Source organism: Schistocerca serialis, chromosome 7, assembly GCF_023864345.2.
Source record: "Schistocerca serialis cubense isolate TAMUIC-IGC-003099 chromosome 7, iqSchSeri2.2, whole genome shotgun sequence".
Taxonomy (NCBI): Eukaryota; Metazoa; Arthropoda; class Insecta; order Orthoptera; family Acrididae; genus Schistocerca; species Schistocerca serialis.
This window is the reverse complement of record NC_064644.1, coordinates 209,813,173-209,836,053: the sequence shown is the minus strand read 5'-3', so window position 1 is coordinate 209,836,053 and position 22,881 is coordinate 209,813,173. Positions and strand designations below refer to the sequence as shown.

Genomic DNA, 22,881 nt, shown 5'->3' with positions numbered 1-22,881 from the left:
TGCCAAATGTAAATTCCTATGCGCAAAAGATATATTCCTTAGGAACGTATTTGTATTTGATTACGCACGTTCTTATTGCCCCTTTGAAGGTTTTATTATTTTATTACTGTGGGTAGAATACTTCTTTACTTTTACGATTGCTTTATCTGAAGTTAACGGAATACTAGATTAAAGGGCAGACTACAAAATTCGCTGTCCGACTGCGGTTCGATCACACAACTTTACAGTTTAGAAGCATGCGATTTGTTACTAGACCAAAAGGGGAAAAATCTGTTTTGCTCAAGCTTTGCTGCTCTGTAGTATTTTGGCAGCTGTTTAATTTACTACATTTTTCACCAGATACCGCCTCCTGTGCAGCTCACCGGATTTTAGCTCCCATCATTTTCACGTGATGTCACTCCAAACACCAATTAAATATCCAACAGTTAATACATGTGACACACTCATCCCTACTAAGCAGTGGTAAATTATACACAGAAACATTTCTCTTCACTCGGTCTATCTATTGGTAATAATCGTATCAAAATCCTTACAGTAGTTCATGAGATTAGCTGGAACATACAGGTAGAAATTGCAGCAGGGTAGTATAAATTATGTATGTATTGAATATACAAGATACATAGAAGATTACGTGTAATTTCAGTTTCATATAACTATAATCGTAGTACTACTGCCTTTCCTTATTTGCCATATACTTCCGATTTTACAAACATATATAGACTGTACACAATTACCTTATATAATAATGAAAATCAAATGTCATACATCATCTCCAAAAACATGGACACTAGATACATTCGTAATTTCGACCATTAAAATGTAGTCCTATAATCTTCAACACTGAATACTGATTGTAGTGTCATTTTCTTGGCACCCATAAAGCAACTAATATGCGAATGATACAAACGGAAGGGGGCTTTGATATGTTCTCCTTAAAATTTCGAAGAACAGAGGCAAAGTACATCAAAAGTACAAATAATTAATTTCTTGAAAGTCCACATGCTTCTTGTAACTTTTCAAAAATTAGATGTGAAAGAGGCAGAGCTTCAGTATTAATCTGATACTTGTCAGTGCAAGGTAGAGACACAGTTTTCACAGCACTGTAATTCATGTTGGAATTCCACACATTTAGTTGGTAGTGTAAGTTAGTGCTTCTGTTTGTGACAACTGGCCTTTATCTTTCGATTCAGAAACGTAATATGAAAAGCGTATGGCGGATGAGGCCTCGCCACCATCAAAGATGACAGTTGCAGAGTACATGAGCCAGTGTTCCACTGATATTCTTTTTTTTTATTTTTTTTTGAACGCTGCCATTGTTTTCGATCAAAAATGTGATGTGTAGTCCAGCAGTGAAAAAGAGGTTGCGGCAACTCCTTTCTTTCTTTTTATGCTGTCTTTAGGTGGCGCGCCAGTAGAAGACTTAGCAAAGACGATTTCTTTGTCATCCGACACTCCACTCAAGACACTATACACTGCTGGTGAAACAGTTCTTCTGTTGGTGAAATGTGTGATAAGACACAAAATTTATTCGTCAGGTATTGCCTCTGAACATCGTCCCCAGTGCTTGGATATAATGTAGAAGATTTAAGAAACACCGAAGAAGGCGCTTGCTTAGAAATTTGTGTGTCCTTGTTAAAGACCCTAGTATCAACTAATGCACAGTTTGGGATCGATGAAATGCTACTTTCTGTCTAATTGAAAAGATCGAGTATATTGTTGTCTCGTTAGTTAAAAGGTTCGTTTTGCGCGGTGCGTCTGGTGGCCTGGTCACGGTGGGCTACAGTTCAGTTCTTTGCCCCGGCTGTCACCAGGAGGAACCCTTCTACCGCGGAGTCAGCCTGAGGAAGACGCCCTTGAAAGGCCGCAACACCAGCTCGCCTATCAGCTTCAGGTCCTCCCGCTTCTCCACCGTCTCCACGCGGAAGTTGCGTAAGATGTACGACAGCACTGTCTTCTCTTCGAGGACGGCGAATTTCTGGCCTGTCGGAACAGTAAAAATCATACAGAAACAAGACTTATATTTACAGGAATGTTTTAAATAACAGATACACGAAATATAATGAAGCAAAAAAAAATGCTCTAATTTTCATATTCTGTTGTCAGGGTAACATTTGGAAACTTGGCGATTCGTAACATAAAGTATAGCAGGTTTGATTCCATACGGAAACATTTGTACTCAGCGACTATATTCATTTCAATTAGTAAAGGGTACAGAAGTCAGTCGCAAATGATGTTCATTACATATGCAGATTTCGGTCACTGTGTGGCCATCTTCAGTGCTTGGTGTCAAATTTCATGCGATGCATATCTTATTGAAGTTGATGTGTTGATTCAAAACAGCACGTTTAACTAGAGTATTTTTATACGTACAGTATGTAGTACATACTATAAAGTTACTTGAACTAAACTCGCTGTTATCGAAACTACACATCATCTTCAATAAGAAATGCATCGCAAAGGATTTGACACTAAGCACTGAAGATGGCCACACAGTGCTTGAAATCTAGAGATGCAATTAACATAATTTGCGACTGACTGCTGTAGCCTCTACTACTTGATAAAACACGGCGTATTGTAGAAGGATGTTCATTTGTGCATGCAAAAGTTTCGGGATTTGATTAAATTAATTGTTGTACGGCGAATAAAAGTATTTAATTTTGAGGTTGAAGCTCACAGTTGCGTCCCTGTTTGCGAACAAACAAACTTGTTTTTGGATAGGTTCCGCCTTTATCAAACACTAACTTTTATGCTTCTTCTATCCAGACTTTGTTTATGTGAAATTACAGTATCATCACTGCCTTTTTCATTTACTTTCTCTCAAATAACAGGAAAAAAATTGTTTTTACTGACTTTACATATATAATTTCCGGTTTTCAGTCAAGTATTTACCAAACTAGTTTAGACAAAATGAGAATAGAAGCATTTGAAATGTGGTGCTGTACTGAACAGAACTGAGGAGAAAAATTTGTGGTACAACCGGACTAGAAGAAGAGACTCGTTGACAGGACACATCCTGAGACTTCAATGAATCACCTGTTTAGTACTGGAGGGGAGTGTGGGGGCGAGGGAGAGGGGGACGTAAAAATCGTAGAGGGAGATCAAGAGACTAATATAGTATGCAGACTGAGAACGTAACAATAGTCATTCGGTAATTGAGAGACTTGCACACGACAGAGTAGCTTTTGTGTTACATCAAACCAGTGTCCGGATTGAAGATCACAACAACAACTACTACAACAACAATAACATCCACCAAATCGAAAAAGAAATTTTTTTAATTCCTGTAAACATGCAGAGTCGTTGAAGGCTGTAAAAGGATATGTAAACACATTGCATAGGCACACACACAGACACACAGTCTTCCACATCACGTAAAATAGTGTGAAACATAAGAGTTAAACTTTAAAGGCGTAATATCCCATACATCCCATGTAAATAATTTTTCTGTATGCTGACTGTGAAAAATCAACATTTCCCATTATTTGACAGAAAGCAAACAGAAGACCTAAGGATAATATTGAACTTGAAAGAATCGCGTCGGGTAAAAAACAAAAATGGTTCAAATGGCTCTGAGCACTATGGGACTCAACTGCTGAGGTCATTAGTCCCCTAGAACTTAGAACTAGTTAAACCTAACTAACCTAAGGACATCACAAACATCCATGCCCGAGGCAGGATTCGAACCTGCGACCGTAGCGGTCTTGCGGTTCCAGACTGCAGCGCCTTTAACCGCACGGCCACTTCGGTAAAAAACAAAAACGAAACATTGTTTGCTGAAGGCGGAACCTATCGAAAATCAAACTTAAGGTCTCTTAAACTTAAACTGAGGGATAGACGAAATTAAGTTGTTGTAACGCTTTCTACTAAAATCCCAAGTTCATTTTATGAAAAGAAAAGAATAAAGCCTAGTTGCGAAACGAGCTCAGATGTCACAGTCACGGTAGTCGTGAGATATGACCCTCAACTGGTAAAACAGTATTACAAAATTAAAAGGTAGAAATCATCGATTGACTTTTTGGGCAGTGCTATTATAATTTAGCCATGCAACATCTTAACACAACAGTTTCTCTTCCCAAGCATAACATAGGCTATCGTTCAAACAGCTCCCGACTGAATCAACCTTAGCGACGCCTGCATGAGCCTACGAGAGATAAAAGGAGGCGCCAGCTGAGTACAACAACAGTACATTATACTCCCATGGCTCAGTTGGAAGAGTGTCCCTTTTGAAAGGTGCTCCTAAGAGCCCAGCTCACGATGTGGCACTGTTGAGACGCTCTGAAAAGAGTGAAGTACTTCATTTCAGCACCTGGGCTGTTCCTTTAGAATTGACTTATCTTACAAATTCCGGATAATATAAAGCACCCGCCGATCCTTATGAGCGCTTACTATGACGCCCGTTTGATAGGAAATGCATGATGCAACAAAAGAAGCCACCGTGATATTATCATCAGTAATATTACCAAGAACATTTTGTACGTTATTAAGTACGTAGGTCGCAATGTGAGATGTTCAGGTGTTGTCATAAGATCATGTCTGAAGCTAACAGCCTTAGAGCTGCGTATTTTTGTACAAGGCTTAATTTTTTTGGAGAGTGGGGTGTGAGTGGGGACGGGAGCGTGGTGACGGTTGGTCGTCAGTTTTCAGACTGCTCTGATGCGGCCAGCAACGAATTCTATGAAAGTGAAGCCTTGGTGTCTTAACACATTTTCTATCATCCTCTCCCTTCTTCTTGTCAACATTTTTGGTGTGATGCACTCTTCGTCGATTCTGCGGAGAACCTCCTCATTTGTCATCAGTCCACATAATTTTGCAACATCCTTCTGGAGCAGCACATTTGAAACGCATTGATCCTGTTCTTTTGTGGTTTTGCCACAGTCCATGACTCATTGATCTACACCAAAGGCACATTCTCAGAAATTTCTTCCTCAACTAACGCCGAAGTTTCATACTAATAGATTTCTTCCGGCCAAGAATGCCCTCTTCGCCCGGTTATTTCTTGTGTCCTCCTTGCTTCGTTCGTCATGTGCAGTTTTACTCCAGGTATGGCAATGCTTCGCTCCCAAATTTTGATGTTAAATTCACTGATAATTTCACTTCTGCTACTTCTCACTACCTTCGTCTTTCTTCAATTTACTCTCAATTCATAGTGTGTGCTAATTAGACTGTTCATTACACTCGGCAGGTCGTGCAACTCTTGCTCACTTGCACTCAAGGTAACAATTTCATCAGCGAATTTTTCATAGATATCCCTTCACTTTGAATTTTAATTCCACTCCTGAACATTTATTTTCCTTGATTGCTTCCTGGATGTGTAGGGTGAAAAGTCGGGTTCGAGAAAATGCATGGGTGTATTACATTTTTTCTAATCCGAACACTTCATTGTTGCTCTTACATTTTTTTGTGTCTTGGTACGTGTACATATTGTGTTTCAACCGTTCTTGCCTACAAATATTTTACTGAGAATTTCGAACATTTTGCATCATTTTACATTATATAACGCTACTTGCGGGTAGAAAAATCGTCTGTAACTATTCTGATTTTTACAAGTCTCGCTTCTATTATTAGCGACATCGTCAGAACGCCTCTTCTGGTGCCTTTATCGTCCCCTAAAGTCCAACTGATCGACATGTAACACATCCTCAACATTAGCAGCGTCAACTCATTTGAAACCCATGACTCCCGTCGAATACTCTAGGGCCACTGTCAGGTGGTGAGTGTCTTTTGGGTGCTGCTACCGTCCTTACATAGTCGCGCTGCCTTCTGTGACACTTATACGGCGCTAGGGCGACCACCTGTTGTAACGACTGAGAAGAAAAAGAAGAATGCTGACGCTGAACTGTTACTACAGTGTTCGCCTGTGTATCCACGATACAAAATGCCAGGTTCTATCAATACTACAGTTTATGAGGGTATGTCTCTTCACTTCCTGGCATCACTGACTTTGGTTTGCTTACCTGGAGACTTCTAAGGTTGTCTCGTAACTCTCGTCCTGCTTGGTTTCTTGTCCATACAAGAGCAGGTTAAGACGTACAAACAACAAACTGTGCTAAGTTGAAGTGGTAGGGTGGGAGAAAATCCAGTGCTACGAAATAAAGTTATCAAAACGTAAGATGCCACTTGAGTTTTATTCATTAATGTTTAGCCGTAATCAAGAAAGCAAGCCTGATTATGTCCATTCATTAAATCTAATTCTGCGGAAGGAACTGTGTTCAGAGCACCGCAACGAGACACAATTTAATGATTCACAGCATTACGAGATGCTCAGAATTTCACACGACAGTTCAACACCGCAGTGGATTATCAGTAACTCGTCCCACTACACCGTCCAAAGCGCATGTTGCCTTTGTTCATCACTGATGTAAAACTTCTAGTGAATTGTTATACACAAAAGTTTTCCAAGATACTGTTGACGGCGACGCATAATTATCGGCATCGCATTCTACTTGACCGTCCCGACATGTGTTGTCTCGCTCGTGCGCGCTAGAAGACTCGCAGTGAGTTGACAGTAACTGTTCAGTGACCGCTTATTAAGTGCGCACTTCTGATTGGTCCGTCATCTTCACCAACAATGAATAAGCTAAAATGTTTTTCTCGTTTAAATTTTTATTATAGTTAATGAACTTAGGAAATTATTATTAATCCTTCAGCAGTTCAACTAATGTTGACCGGATGGCTGAAGGATCATAGCAGTGTTCAAATAATGAATATTAACTAACAGTATTGTACTGCTTCGCGCCATAATCAGTATGTGATTCTTGACTGCTTATACGGTACTCCAGCGTGATACAGACACCACTAGCAGGTGCGTTCCCATGCTCTGAAACCATCTCCCGAAGAATTGAATGCACGGGCCTCTGCATAACTCCCTGCTACTGAATGTTCTTGCCTGGCTGGCAAAAAGTAGAATTGAAAATGTAACGAAGGCTGTAAATGTGTCGCAGAAGGTAGCTCATAGCGGCTATGTACGGACGGTAACGAAACGAAACTAAACTACGTCTGAACAGGCCTTGGAAGACCCAACGGTACCGACCGGCCGCCGTGTCATTATCTCAGCCCAGGTGTGTCACCGGATGCGGATATGGAGGGGTATGTGGTCAGCACACCGCTCTCCCGACCGTTGTCACTTTTAGTGACCGGAGCCGCTACTTTTCTGTTAAGTAGCTCCTCAGTTTGCCTCACAAAGGCTGAGTGCAACCCTCTTGCCAACAGAGCTCGGCAGACCGGACGGTCACCCATCCGAGTGGTAGCCCAGCCAGACAGCGCTTAACTTTGGTGATCTGACGGGAACCGGTGTGACCACTGCGACAAGGACGTCAGCAGATATGCGGACGGTAGCAGGAACCAAAAGACATTCTCCACTCAGACTATGGCCGAGAACTTATGGATTTTAAACCATTTAACGCTGCTGGAAGCTTGAGGGAATTTTCAGTACATATCATTATTCTTACCAATGCAATTGCGCGGGCCACCACTGAATGGCACGTAGGCGAAGGGATGCCTGCCCTGCACCCTCTCCGGCAGGAAGTTGTCCGGGTCGAAGCGCTCCGGATCGGGCCAGTGGTCGGGGTCACGGTGGGCGTGGTAGATGTGCAGCGTCAGTGTGGTCCCCTCTGGGATGTTGTAGCCGGCTGACAAGAATAACAGGTAGGCTTAGACTGCGCCCAGAGGGAAGTCCATGATAAGGAATTTACCTTGTCAATACGAACTAAATTTTTTACTCTTCATAGGCTGTGCTTTTAAATGCTGAGATATCAGTTATTACCAAATAAGCAGCAACCAGTCGCAAGATCATGTTTTCTTTATTTACTTTTCCAAATCGATTTCAACTGATTAACAGCCATCATCGATGCTACAAATACAAGAATAAAACTAATCAATAACAGTGACTAAATGAATAAATGTACATAAAGCAACGTAAAACCAATTAAATGTATATAGACGCATTAAACCATTTAAAATACACATACAAATTTACCATAATTTTATGGCTTACCGTCGCTGCACATCTTGGGAACCATATGGAGCCCACCATTCAGAACTATCAGTTATTAGCATTCTACCCCACTTCTAAGAGATTGCCAAGAGAGTATGGAGTGCGAAAGAAAACTGCCTTAGTTTTTTCATCCCGTCACGAACGACGCCATTAGGGCCAGAACACAAGTTCGGATGTGAGAAGGTTATTATTTTGATCCAGGAATATTTCTTAAGCATTTTAGGGAATGCACAGAAATCCAAAATTTTAATGGATGGATGGTGATTCGATCTGCCGTAAGCATTGTGCCACCCTAATCGATGAATATGGTGGAAAATGGCTTCTGATAGTTGTAAGTTATTCAACCCAGCACGAGAAACTCTGAGCTTTCACAACTGAACGCTAGAACACATCTCGAAATTGCCAGCAATCATCGTTGTCGTCTTCTACTCATACACAATTGCAGTACGGTACCCAGTTTCAATACTTAGGTGGTTCATGTCAGGAAAATTATTAAAAATATGAAACGAGATAGCAAGAGTCTAATTTTAATAGATAAAGAATAATAATCCACAAACAACACTGTAATTCTGAACGTTAGAGACAAAGGCGGTATCGATTTGAATCTGTGCACGCTATTCGCCCGAATACTGTTGTATGTGAACTATATTTTCACTAATTGTATATATCCACAGTATCGAGGAATGGCAGGTTATTTCTAGATACAGCCCATTATATACACTCGTTTCTTACCAGATAAGTATCAAGTTACAGGGAAAGAGGATTCTTTTATTCTACAAATCTTTCAGACCTTTCTCATAAGCATTGTAACTTTCTTCACACATGCAGTACTTTACTAAAGTGTGTAAAGAAATAGTGCAAGAAGTTTGTTCTATACTTCATGAAGCTAGGAAATTTTCGCTTTCTTACATGGATGCCCTTCATATAATGTAGATCATCAATATATCCAGGTACTCAAACATGCTATAAATAAATGGCTATCGAAAGAAACATTATAACTACGTATCTTCAAGAGTAGAGAAATGCATGAGATCATATGTGTACCGCAGCTGTCACATGTTATTGCAAAATGAACATAATCTACTCACGCTGGGTAGTCAGTACTGGTTCCAGGTATTTTGAATGTATCGTCCTTTGCCCCTCCCTCCCTCCCGCTTACAATTCTCATTCCTACTCCCTCAATTCTGAATTACCATAGTATATTGCCATGATGGATAATACAACAATTATAAACAGTATACATACGTACATCATGGATAATACAACAGTTATAAGGCAAGAGCAGTTGGTGTAGAAATTTTACAAGGGTTAATGATGAGAAACATAAACAGCAGAACAGATTGAAGTAATCGAAGTATTAAAGTTACGGCGGTTGAAGAAAGAATAAGAGAAGTGAGCCAAGACATAGGCTACTGTATAAAAGTTAAATCGTTACATTACGCCAATAATTTTTAACAGTTAAATGTATATGACGCCAGTAATGACTAGGACGCAAAATTAATGGTTTAAATTTTTCAAAAATAAATCACAGGGGTCCCACAATTGTTTCAGAGACCTTTGCTAAAAGACGAAGGGAAAAGCAAACAGACGTTGAACATATTTCAATACATAAACTGATTTCATTTACTAATTGTAAGAACTGATGAATGTATGTGACGGAAATTAAAATTAACGGATAGGGTATTCTGAAGACTAATAATCTCTTTTAGACTGTATGTATAATATAGCAGCTATTAATGTTCTACTGGAAACCTTAACGAATGTAACCAAACGCATGTATTTCTTCCTTTGACGTAAGAACAACGTTTTTAATAATGTAGTACCACGAAAAAACAAAACTGGTAACTTGCTTTGTGAGGAATCACTGATATCTACAGTTTCCAAAGAGTAACAAGCACGATTTTTATAAATAAAATTGCTTTCCGCCATCTACCTTCCTAAGGCTATAGCGTAAACGATAAAATGAATTATCCGAATCATTCAAGCCTACTCTTGCCTTTTATTTGAACTGGCACTGACACTGATCGATATACACTGTGAGTCAAAAAGAATAACGCAACGCGAAGGAGTCATTCAAATAGGCCAAAACAACTACCGACGGAAAATGCAAAACTGTAAATTTTGGCGGCCGATGGATGTATGGGTAACGCTGCAACGCAGTTAGAGGCAGTGATAGTAAACAGGGAACATGTCGATACCAGGGCATAAGGTCTTTGCGCATTTCATTACTTTTGCTCAGTAGGACCGTAACGGTACCTCGCAGGCAGGCACGTGAACAATAGGTGCAGATGCCAGCATTTGAGAGAGGACGTGTAGCTGGTTTGAGTAATCGACGTATCGCTCAACATTTGAGTAGGAGAGATGCCACTGTTCGACTATATTGGCAGGAATGGGTGATCCATGGCAGAATACAGCGTCAAGAAGGGAGCAATCGACCTAGAGGGACGACAGAACATGAGAACCAAGCAGTTGTCAGAGAGGCACTCAGAGCAGCAAATTCATCATTATCATCGACCCGACGTGCACTGGAGCATCAGTAGTCTTAAGGACCATTCACAGATGTCTCTCAGAAAGGCCGCTGAGCTCCTTGCGCAGACTACCCCTTACGCCAACTATCATTCGGCTCTGTAGACCAAGAAGCTCGTCTGCAGTGGTGTCGAGAACATTCGGCCTGGAATCTCATTTACTGGAGTAGAACAGTCTTCTGTGATGCGTCCCGCCTCGAAATGAACTGCTATGACCAGCTAAGACATGTCTAGGCAGGCATCTGAAAGAACGCAAAATCCCCAAGATTGGCAAAGTTTTACAGAAGTTCGAAATATGGCGCGTACTTCAATGCGAGATGCTTTTAATAATTTCCACAACGAAATTCTGTGGTCGAAATCTGGCAGAAAACCCAAAGAGATTCTGGTCATACATAAAGCATACCGGTGGCAAGACACAATCAATACCTTCACTGCAACGGTGAAGTCACTGATGACAGTGCCACTAAAGCAGATTTATCAAACATGGTTTTCCGAAATCCTTCACCAAAGAGGACGAAGTAAATATTCCTGAATTCCAATCAAGAACAACTGCCAGGATGAGAAACATAGAAGTAGATATCCTCGGTGTAACAAAGCAGCTTAAATCACTTAATAAAGGCAGTCCAGATTGTATACCGGTCAGGTTCCTGTCAGAGTATGCTGATAAAATAGCTCCATATTTAGCAATTATATACAACCACTCGCTCACAGAAGGATACGTACCTAAAGACTAGGAATCTCCTCGAGTCACACCAATACCCAAAAATGGAAGTATGAGTAATCAGCTTAATTACAAGCTTATATCACTAACGTCGATTTGCAGTAGGGTTTTAGAACATAGACTCTATTCGAACATTATGAAGTACTTCGAAGAAAATGATTTATTGACATATAGTCATCACGGATTCAGAAAATATCGTTCTTGTGAAACACAACTAGCTCTTTATACTCATGAAGTAATAAGTGCTATCAACTGAGGATGTCAAAATGTTTCCATAGTTTTAGATTTCCAGAAGGCTTTCGACACCGTTCCTCACAAGCGTCTTCTAATCAAACTGCGTTCCTACGGAGTATCGCCTCAGTTGTGCGACTGGATTCGTGATTTCCTGTCAGAAAGGTCACAGTTCGTGGTAATAGACGGAAAGTCATCGAGTAAAACAGAAGTAATATCCGGCATTCCCCACGGAAGTGTTGAAGGCCCTCTATTGTTTCTGATCTATATTAACGACATAGGAGACAATCTGAGTAGCCGTCTTAGATTGTCTGCAGATGATGCTGTCATTTACCGTCTTGTAAAGTCATCAGATGATCAAAACGACTTGCAAAATGATTTAGATAAGATACCTGTATGGTGCGAAAAGTGGCAATTGACCCTGAATAATGAAAAGTGCAAAGTTATTCACATGAGTACTAAAAGAAATCAGCTAAATTTCGACTACGCGATAAGCTGAGGGCTGTAAATCAACTAAATACTTAGGGATTACAATTACAAATAACCTAAATTGGAACAATCACATAGTTAATATTGTGGGTAGAGCAAACCAAAGACTGCGATTCATTGTCAGAACACTTAGAAGGTGCAACAGGTCTACCAAAGAACTGCTTACACTACGCTTGTCCGCCCTATTCTGGAGTACTGCTGTGCGGTGTGGGATCCGCATCAGGTGGGACTGACGGATGATATCGAAAAAGTAAAAAGAAGGGCAACTCGTTTTGTATTATCGTGAAATAGGGGAGATGGTGTCACAGACATGATACGTGAATTGGAGTGGCAAACATTAAAACAAAGGCGTTTTTCACTGTGACGGGATCTTCTCATGAAATTTCAATCATTAGTTTTCTCCTCCGATTGAGAAAACATTCTGTTGGCACCCACCTACATAGGGAGAAATGATCATTACGATAAAATAAGAAAAATCGGGGCTCGCACGGAAAAATTTAAGTGCTCGTTTTTCCCGCAAGCCGTACGAGAGTGGAACGGTATAGAGGCAGTATGAAGGTGGTTCATTGAACCCTCTGCCAGGCATTTTTTGTGAATAGCATAGTGATCACGTAGATGTACATGTAGATGTCTAGAGACCCCCCGGAGAGTGGTGGGATACCATACTGACTCTCACCTGCCATATGGGCCGGTAACCTAGAGTGATGGTTTGGGGCGCCATCTCATCCGTGACACCGTTGTAGCACAGCGATATGACGGCTACGCCCCGTTTTGCTGCCCTTCATGGCAAGCCATCCCGGGCTTACATTTCGGCAAAATAACGACCGAGCGCACACCATGAGTGTCTCTACTGCTTGTCTTCATGTTTACCAAATCCTACCTGGGATAGTAAAGTCAATGGATCTCTCCCCAATTCAGAATGTTTGGAGGATTATGGGCAGGATGCTTCAACCAACTTGGGATTTTGTCAATCTAAAGCGCCAATTGGACAAAATTTGGCACAATATACCTGAGGAGGCGGGAGGACGACGGTTCAGTCCCGCGTCCGGCCATCCTGATTTAGGTTTTCCGTGATTTCCCTAAATCACTCCAGGCAAATGCCGGGATGGTTCCTCTGAAAGGGCACGGCCGACTTCCTTCCCCATCCTTCCCTAATCCGATGAGACCGATGACCACGCTGTCTGGTCTCCTTCCCCAAACAACCAACCAACCAACCTGAGGAGGACATCCAACAACTCTATCAATCAATGCTAAGTCGAATAATTGCTTGCTTAGGAGCCAGAGGTGGATCCACTCGTTACTGACTTGGCCTTGAATAACTCATCCAATTTTTCTGAAATTGTAATGATTTGTTCGCCATAGTGTATTGTGTTTAATGATACAATGAAAGATCTATACATTCGACTTCAGAATTATTACTGAGATCAGTCCTGCCACTAATGTACTAACATACATGCATTTAAGTCCTTATAGAAATTACGACTTTCGCTGGTGAAGTGTGAATAAGTTGAACCAGTTATCCAGTGGCAGTACGAAAATGGTTACCACTACCATAACCTATTATTTTGTCAAACACATTCTCGCTTATACGGATTAAAGAACCAGCAGAATGTAAGTCGAGATCCGATTCAGATATTAAAGTTAACAATTCACTGGTATTTCAATTAAGCGTCTACGCAGTCAATATATTCTCAATTTTTGCATGTATTCCGTTCAATACATGAATTACAAATATACTTATATAATTTTATATTATAGTAAATACTAGTCTGGTCATAAAACTACTAACAACACAAGCAGACGGAGAGCCCACTCTATTGATATTTATTGGATATCTTCCCAATATATGGCGGTTCCTATATTTCTTCGTTCTAGGAAGACGCCTAGTTTGCCTACATGGTGGAAAGACCATGTAGTTCGTGCACAATGTTGCCGTTTATTCATTTGAACGACAGGACACGTAGCATGCGTTAATGCCTCCCAATTAGAACAAATTGTTTTTATATTACGTTAGATACACCTGCGTGGCCAGCTGCTGAAGTAGAGTTGGATTGTTCGAACAAAGGCTGCGCCGTTATGTTTCGTCGTTGTGAAATGTACCACAAACTAGACAGATTGTAGGCATAGAGTTCTTTTCATTGTATTTTGTAACCGTATTGAATCTTCTCTTAAAATAAAGCTCAGTTGTTGAGGTGTTGATAACAGTACTTAGCAGTCTCTAATGATACGCATGTTTACGGGTATGTATGTGTTGTCGTTGAGGTTGGTCTCCTCCCTCCTTTTCAGTTCATATTAAGGACAATACTTACACAAGCTCTCGCCATTACACGATACAGCAACATCTCACTTACTGGAATATTTCACCGACTAGTAGTCATAAAATACCCCAAGAAACGTGGGGGCAGAAAATTTCGTCATTAAGTGTATCACAATTCAGATAGATTGTAGGCGTAGAGTCCTCTCAACAGATTTTGTAGCTTTATGCAGTCTTGTCTTAGAAACTTCAACTTCCAACAAAGGAGAACACAATCAAGTTCATTGGTCTCTCACTGAAGTGGAGAACATTTCGATGACAAATGCTCGAGACTAGTTGAGACAGTCGTAACCGAGTGTTAACTATTCTTATCGACAAAATGCTAACTGAAAAGAAACTGAAACGGCAGGATAAAAGTTACAATTGCTCCGAGTATAATGGAGTTATTCCGTTATGAAACTTGTTTACTACTTATTGTAATTACACGTACATTAAACTGAAGCTTCGAATTTTAAAGAGCTAATTAATTTGAATAACAGCTTCATGCAAATACAGTCGTCTTCAGTCACCTAATGTACATACCTATTTGTACATCTTGAGTGGCCCTGCGTTGGATGAAAGGCACACTTGGATAAATTCTCAAGGATTCCTTGATTACCATTTCGAGATATTTCATGTTATTCAGATCCTGCATTGTCGGTGCCCTCTGCTCGTCTTGGAATATGTCTTTCAGCTCGGCGTAAACTCTCTCCTGCAAACAGAGAAACACGTTATCGTAACGTCCGCAGCCGTTTCGGTACGCTGTCAAGCTGTCTGGTAACACTCACCTGTACATCTGGATGGTGCCCCAGCAGGATGAGAACCCAGGACATGCCAACTGTGGTCGTGTCGTGACCCTACGACAGACATATCTCTTAATGCGAGAGTTCGGAAGAATGGAACACATTTGAATAAGTGGTTAGTGCATTTTGCAAATTTAAACAATAGCATTGGCAGCAAGTATGCTAGAATAGGCCCTCACACTCCGAATTTCGTGGCACAGTTACGACGAAATTAAATTGCCAGACGTGCGGAACAGTCATTACATTACAAAATAAACCCATCCCGTTGACCTTTACATTGAGTGGAGGCGCATTAGGCGCTTGGCTTGGGATAGGGTGAGATGAACTTACGATGGATGCAAGCGGTATGACTGCAGATGACATTCGTTATGTAGACATATTCGTATTATATTCCACCATTCATTACTTCACGTAGCTACCATCGATTCCACGATTCTATGTTTTAAATTATTCTGCACTACTACCTTCAGACACCATTCATTTTCAAATGCATCTAACTAATGTACCAATCACCATAACAAAAGAAGAGAGCAAAAACATTAAAGTGATATAACTACATTGGATACAGATTCAAACAAACATATTAGTTACCTATAGCGACTCATCGTTGTCACTTCCTTAAAAAAAATCGCATGCTAAGAATATTTGTGCACAGCCCTCTCGTCAACAGTAATCATCTAAAACATAAGGTATTTCACAGGCAAAGTGCTTTTGAGGACAATAACATTACAATGCCACATCTAGCCAGAAGCACCAGGGAAACGAACCATGTAATGCTTACAACAAATCATACTGTATTGACCTGTTCATATGATTGTCACATGTGCTTGAATGCGTGAGAAAATTTCAAATATCCGTCAGTAAATAAAAGCTCATACTGTAATACTGATACGATTTAATAGTATACCTCTGTCTTATACGAACAGTAACGTGGGAGACGCGGATACTTATATACAAAGCTGTGCCTCATATGAGCACCAGCACAGACACTTTTCGTACAAATGTCAAGACGTGTTTCGTCGACATAACATAACTGTTTGTATCATATATGTTTGGTACGTCATTGGTAAGCGACAAACATAGTGTCGAATCTCGAACTTAATATCCTAGTGTATAAAACTGAAGAATGTGTGAAGTTGTACCTATATCTTTATTGTAAAACGATGAATTCACAACTATAGCATCACAACTACAAAACATCACAACATGAAAAGGGTATCAGAAATCAAGAACGGGGAGAACAAGCTTGTTAGATTTCGTAGATGAGCGGTGTCCGTATAGAAAGTAAATAAGGTAAAATATTTACGATGGATCAAATGTGAAACAAACAGCATTAAGAGGTCAAAGTGCACATCGTGTTGTGCATGATCTATATGTACACTCCTGGAAATTGAAATAAGAACACCGTGAATTCATTGTCCCAGGAAGGGGAAACTTTATTGACACATTCCTGAGGTCAGATACATCACATGATCACACTGACAGAACCACAGGCACATAGACACAGGCAACAGAGCATGCACAATGTCGGCACTAGTACAGTGTATATCCACTTTTCGCAGCAATGCAGGCTGCTATTCTCCCATGGAGACGATCGTAGAGATGCTGGATGTAGTCCTGTGGAACGGCTTGCCATGCCATTTCCACCTGGCGCCTCAGTTGGACCAGCGTTCGTGCTGGACGTGCAGACCGCGTGAGACGACGCTTCATCCAGTCCCAAACATGCTCAATGGGGGACAGATCCGGAGATCTTGCTGGCCAGGGTAGTTGACTTACACCTTCTAGAGCACGTTGGGTGGCACGGGATACATGCGGACGTGCATTGTCCTGTTGGAACAGCAAGTTCCCTTGCCGGTCTAGGAATGGCAGAACGATGGGTTCGATGACGGTTTGGATGTACCGTGCACTATTCAGTGTCCCCTCGACGATCACCAGTGGTGTACGGCCAGTGTAGGAGATCGCTCCCTACACCATGATGCCGGGTGTTGGCCCTGTGTGCCTCGGTCGTATGCAGTCCTGATTGTGGCGCTCACCTGCACGGCGCCAAACACGCATACGACCATCATTGGCACCAAGGCAGAAGCGACTCTCATCGCTGAAGACGACACGTCTCCATTCGTCCCTCCATTCACGCCTGTCGCGACACCACTGGAGGCGGGCTGCACGATGTTGGGGCGTGAGCGGAAGACGGCCTAATGGTGTGCGGGACCGTAGCCCAGCTTCATGGAGACGGTTGCGAATGGTCCTCGCCGATACCCCAGGAGCAACAGTGTCCCTAATTTGCTGGGAAGTGGCGGTGCGGTCCCCTACGGCACTGCGTAGGATCCTACGGTCTTGGCGTGCATCCGTGCGTCGCTGCGGTCCGGTCCCAGGTCGACGGGCACGTGCACCTTCCGCCGACCACTGGTGACAACATCGATGTACTGTGGAGACCTCACGCCCCACGTGTTGAGCAATTCGGCGGTACGTCCACCCGGCCTCCCGCATGCCCACTATACGCCCTCGCTCAAAGTCCGTCAACTGCACATACGGTTCACGTCCACGCTGTCGCGGCATGCTACCAGTGTTAAAGACTGCGATGGAGCTCCGTATGCCACGGCAAACTGGCTGACACTGACGGCGGCGGTGCACAAATGCTGCGCAGCTAGCGCCATTCGACGGCCAACACCGCGGTTCCTGGTGTGTCCGCTGTGCCGTGCGTGTGATCATTGCTTGTACAGCCCTCTCGCAGTGTCCGGAGCAAGTATGGTGGGTCTGACACACCGGTGTCAATGTGTTCTTTTTTCCATTTCCAGGAGTGTATATAGTGCATAGTTTGTGTCTACGAGCATGTATGTGTTTGTCTGTCTGTGTGTGTGTGTGTGTGTGTGTGTGTGTGTGCGCGCGCGCGCGCGTGTGCATAGCAGACACCATTTCGCAGAATATAATCATTATTTGAAGCTGTTCAACAATTAATATATATTACTTCCAACAGATTAGGCTTACAAATCGTACAAGAAAACGGCTCACTTGGCAAATACATTCATGTGAAAAAAGTACTTTATTTCGTTTAGTGTAATAAAATTATGCTGGTATCAAAGTGGAAAGATAAAAAGAAATATAGTGGACGGGGTAAATATTTATAAACAGAAACTTCTACACTAACAGTTAAAATGTTCGCAGGGAATATAGAGTATGAGATTAGTAAAAAAAAAAAGAACAGCAGGGGTGGCATAGAGTGGTGATATACATTGCTTAGGTTATATACGTTTGTCCTCTGTTGTTGATAAAGGCACAGTGGACGATATAGAAAATTATGATGATCGCGTGCGGCGTCACAATATGAGAATGCAAGACAATCCAGCACAGTGCCTTGCAGATATATGAGTGGCAAGCGATTTCTTTTAAGAAATTGAGTATGATGTTTTTCATTGATTCTTCAGGTATTTCTAGGTAGAAAAATTCTACATCTACATCTCCATCGACACGGATACTCTGCAAATCACATTTAAGTGCCTGGCAGACGGTTCATTGAACCACCTTCACAATTCTCTATTATTCCAATCTCGTATAGCGCGCGGAACACCAATATCTTTCAGTACGAGATCTGATTTCCCTTATTTCATCGTGGTGATCGTTCCTCCCTATGTAGGTCAGAGTCAACAAAATATTTTCGCATTCGGAGGAGAAAGTTGGTGATTGGAATTTCATGAGAAGATTCCGTCGCAACGAAAAACGCCTTTCTTTTAACGATTTCCAGCCCAAATCCTGTATCATTTCTGTGACACTCTCTCCCATATTTCGCGATAATACAATTCCATATTTAAGGTTGAATAATTGTTTTTTGTATTAATTTTTGCTTATTTCAAACTAGTTTTCGACTTATAGGGCCATTTTAATGAAGAAAACTGAGTGCGTCTGAAAGGGACACTAGTTCTGAGGTAACCAAGAATTATAAGCAAAGGTAAAATCCAGTTGCATAGGGTATTGTGTATATACTTATTTCATAACGTCGAAATTACACTTTACCCAATGGACAAAAAATTAAGCTCAAGGAATAATTAAACTACACAATATTACAGGTTAAATGGTTACAATGCTTAAGTCTGTGGGGTCTTGACATTGGCTGAGAAAATGTTAAGTGGATTGCATCTTTGTTTATAATGTTTGGTTACCAAAGAACTGGTGTCCCTTCAAGACGCTTGTCAGTTGTTTCCTGAAGATGGCCCAATAAGCCGGTAAAATAGCATGGAATAAACAAAAATCACTAGAACAAATACGGTGTGCTTTTTATTAAATCTTAAAAATGAGAAATATGTGTCCACATCTGTTACTATAGGCAACTACTATGTTCGTTTAACGCTGTATCGAATGTATCCTTTTTCCCGCTGATTGCCAAATGTTGTACTGCGTCACTTGGACCTAAAAAATACCAAGGAGAGGGATGTGCCGACCACCGTTTAATGTATTAACAACATCGTGTGCCGAAACCGGTCTTGTAAACGCTGACTTTTATGCCTGTTTTTTGTTCCGTCGAAGCAAATAGTTTCTAATGTATCGTTACGTTACACATTTGCAGTCGCTGTACTCGAAGCTGTCTATTATAGTGAAAGTCATACTGTTCTCATAAGGAGTTTCCATGCACTCGATAATCCCACATTAACATCCGACTGTATATGAAAAAAAGAATCATAAATGTCCATTTTTGTGTCACCATTGCGTGATACATGTGCAGTCGCAGTACACTGCGCTAGCTATCATTCAAAAGGTCGTTCTGTTCTCGTAAGGACTTTACATGTACCTAATGAGCTCACGTTAAGATCCGACACTACATGTGGCTTCAGTTGCCTGAGTGTGCAGTCATGTGTATGTGATTTGCGCCTGCGTGAGTGTGTGTACTTGTATTTGTTGTCTATTTTTGACGAATTTTTATTGGTGACAGTCTTTTTGTTGTGCCTCTCTGCAACTCAACATTTCCGCTATATGGTGAGTAGCAACTGTACTTTGCATGATATTATTACACTCCATCCTAGATTTTCCATTGTTTGACGATATGACAAAAATTAGTTTAAATATTCATTTTTTGAGCGATGCTAACTTTCATTACGAAATGTTGGACTGGTAATGGTCAAATGATGCGACTGGAATCTCGAGATAATTTTATTAGTAATGGTGCATGTTAACGAGTCAGAAGAAAATACTCGTATTTCCTCAGCATGGTGAGAAACATCACAGCTAAAGGAATGGTGTTCCATACCTTTTGAATAATTTACAACAATGATACTTGTTTTCAATCTTGGTGTTTTGAGTTGATGTGCGATTGTCTGAAAACTCTGTGCTGGTAACTGTATTCTGTAGATAACTTCCCACCGGCAGAACGGGCTCACCTCAAACATAAAAGTGTCCACTTCCTCCTGCAGCTCTTTGTCAGTTAGTTTCTGCCCATCCTCAGACTCGACGAGGAGCATGTCCAAGAAGGCCACACGCCGCTTTCTTCCTGCGAACATTGACACCACAACAGAGGTGATGCACACAGTGCAACAACAATAAGAAGCCTCCCTGTTCAATCAAAGTCACGTACCAAGATCATCGTACTGTGCCGCCTTTTCGTCACTTTTTTGGGTCTTTCTCGACTGCTTTTTCTGTTGAATGACCTGCAAAAGAAACCAGGTGATTATGCACTCGGCAGTGATACAGTGGAGTTGTAAAGCAGATTACCAGTATTTAATTCCCATTATGAGCCATGTCGATATCAATGAAATATAATTCTATGACAGTTGTTGTTGTGGCCATTTTTCCGAAGACTGGTTTGACACACTGTAACCTGCGCAAGCCTCTCCATCTCCGAATAACTCCTGCAATCCATATTCAATCCAAAACCCGTCCGCACAGTTTCAATTCTGCCAGTATCTCGCCTCCTACCTTCCAAATTTCACAGCAGCTGTCCTGCGAAACTTGCAGAACTAGCACTCGTGGAGGAATGTATATTGCGGAGACATGGTATAGCCACAGCCTGGAGGAGTTTCCAGAATGAAATTTTCACTCTACAGTGAGGAAAAGATTCCGAGTTAGAGTCTCGGTCCAGCACACAGTTTTAATCCGCCTGAAAGATTCATATCACCGCACACTCATCCGCAGGGTGAAAATTTCATTGTGGCATGTGGAATGTTTTTTCACTGCTGGCTTCCCCAAGGATATCAGCAGTTCTTCGTCTTCTCCCGGGCCCTTGTATCGACTTAGGTCTTTCAGCGCTCCGCCAAATTCTTTTTGCAATATTATATCTCTCATACTATCTCTCATACTATCTTCATCTACAACCTCTCCCCTCCCTATAAAATTGTCTACAAGTTCGTTTCCACTGTAAATTCCCTCTATCTCTTCATCCACCTTTCAACTTTCTTTTCTTTGCTTAATACTGGTTTTCCATCTGACCTCTTGAGTTTCTTACAGCTGCTTGTCCTCTCTCCAAAAACCTCTTAAGTTTTCCTAAGGGCGGTATTTATCTTTCCCGCAGTTCGCTAGACTTACACTTGTCCTCTAGCCATTTATGTTTACCTATTTTGCACCTTTTTAGAATATTGGTGTGGCCAGTTTCACTTGTATTTTCATACACAACCAAAAAAAGTTCTCCATCACCCCGGTTACCAGAACTCCTGAATATAGACGTTGACTGTGGATATTATATCACGAAGATAGACGTTGACTGTGAATATTGTATCACAGACACAGTCCCTTTGACTGATCAGAGATGTCATTAAACCCGCCCAGAGATTGAAACAACCATGCATGAGCATCGCCTAATAGACAGGAAGGAGGCACACGGCTCGTGTTGTATGTAGTTCAACCACGCCTAGACGGTCAATACCGCGGTTCGATCGTGGCCATATTGTTACTTTGTGCCAGGAAGAGCTAAGGGAAGGGATCAGGGGTCTCGGAGGAGATACGGAAAGACAGAAACTGTCGATGACATGACTCGCTCAGGCCGCCCAAGTGCTACTACTGCAATGGATTACCGCTACCTACGGATTACAGCTGGAGGAACCCTGTCGAATAATGCTTTTCGTGCAGCCACAGGACGTCGTGTTACGACTCAAACTGTGCGCATGATGCGCAACTTCACTCCCGACGTACATTGCGAGGTCCTTCGTTGCAACCACGGTGCCATGCACCGCGGTACAGATGGGGCCCAAAAACATGCCAAATGGATCACTCAGGATAGGCATCACGTTCTCCTCAACGATGGGTGTCGCATATGCCTTCAACCATCGGAGACGTGTTTGGAGGCAACTCGGTCAGGCCGAAAGCCTAACACACACTGTCCAGCGGGTGCAGGAAGGTGGAGGTTCCCTGCTGTTCTGGAGTGGCATTCTGTGGGGCCGACGTACGCCGCTGGGGGTCATGGAAGACGCCGTAACGGCTGTACAACATGTGAATGCCGTCCTCCGACGGATAGTGCAACCATATCGACAGCTTATTGGCGAGTCATTCGTCTTCATGGACGACAATTCACGTCCCCATCGTGCACATATTGTGAATGACTTCCTTCAGGACAACGATATCGCTCGACTAGAGTGGCTAGCATGTTCACCAGACATGAACCTTATCGAAAATGCCTGAGATGGATTGAAAAGGGCTGTTTATGGACGATGTGACCCACTGCAATGGATCTACGCCGAATCGCCGTTGAGGAGTGGTACAATCTGTACCAACAGTGCCTTGATGAACTTGTGGATAGTATGCCACGAGGAGTACAGGCACGCATCGATACAAGAGGACTTGCTACTGACAAGGGAACATCCCCATCGCACCCCCCTCAGATTTAGTTATAAGTTGGCACAGTGGATAGG

The 22,881-nt window shown here is 41.9% G+C and overlaps 1 protein-coding gene across 1 annotated transcript in view; it reads right to left on the bottom strand.

The window, feature by feature from the left end:
* Positions 1 to 1,790: 1,790 nt before the first annotated feature.
* LOC126412979 (cytochrome P450 4C1-like) overlaps positions 1,791 to 22,881 on the bottom strand; it is a 61,563-nt gene continuing 40,472 nt past the window's right edge. The window contains exons 7-12 of the mRNA XM_050082870.1: positions 20,616 to 20,688; positions 20,422 to 20,531; positions 15,041 to 15,109; positions 14,796 to 14,964; positions 7,449 to 7,628; positions 1,791 to 1,980 (exon numbers count right to left, since the gene is read on the bottom strand). Coding sequence (XP_049938827.1) covers positions 1,823 to 1,980; positions 7,449 to 7,628; positions 14,796 to 14,964; positions 15,041 to 15,109; positions 20,422 to 20,531; positions 20,616 to 20,688 — 759 coding nt within the window. The 3' untranslated portion in view covers positions 1,791 to 1,822. The remainder of the gene's footprint in view (positions 1,981 to 7,448; positions 7,629 to 14,795; positions 14,965 to 15,040; positions 15,110 to 20,421; positions 20,532 to 20,615; positions 20,689 to 22,881) is intronic.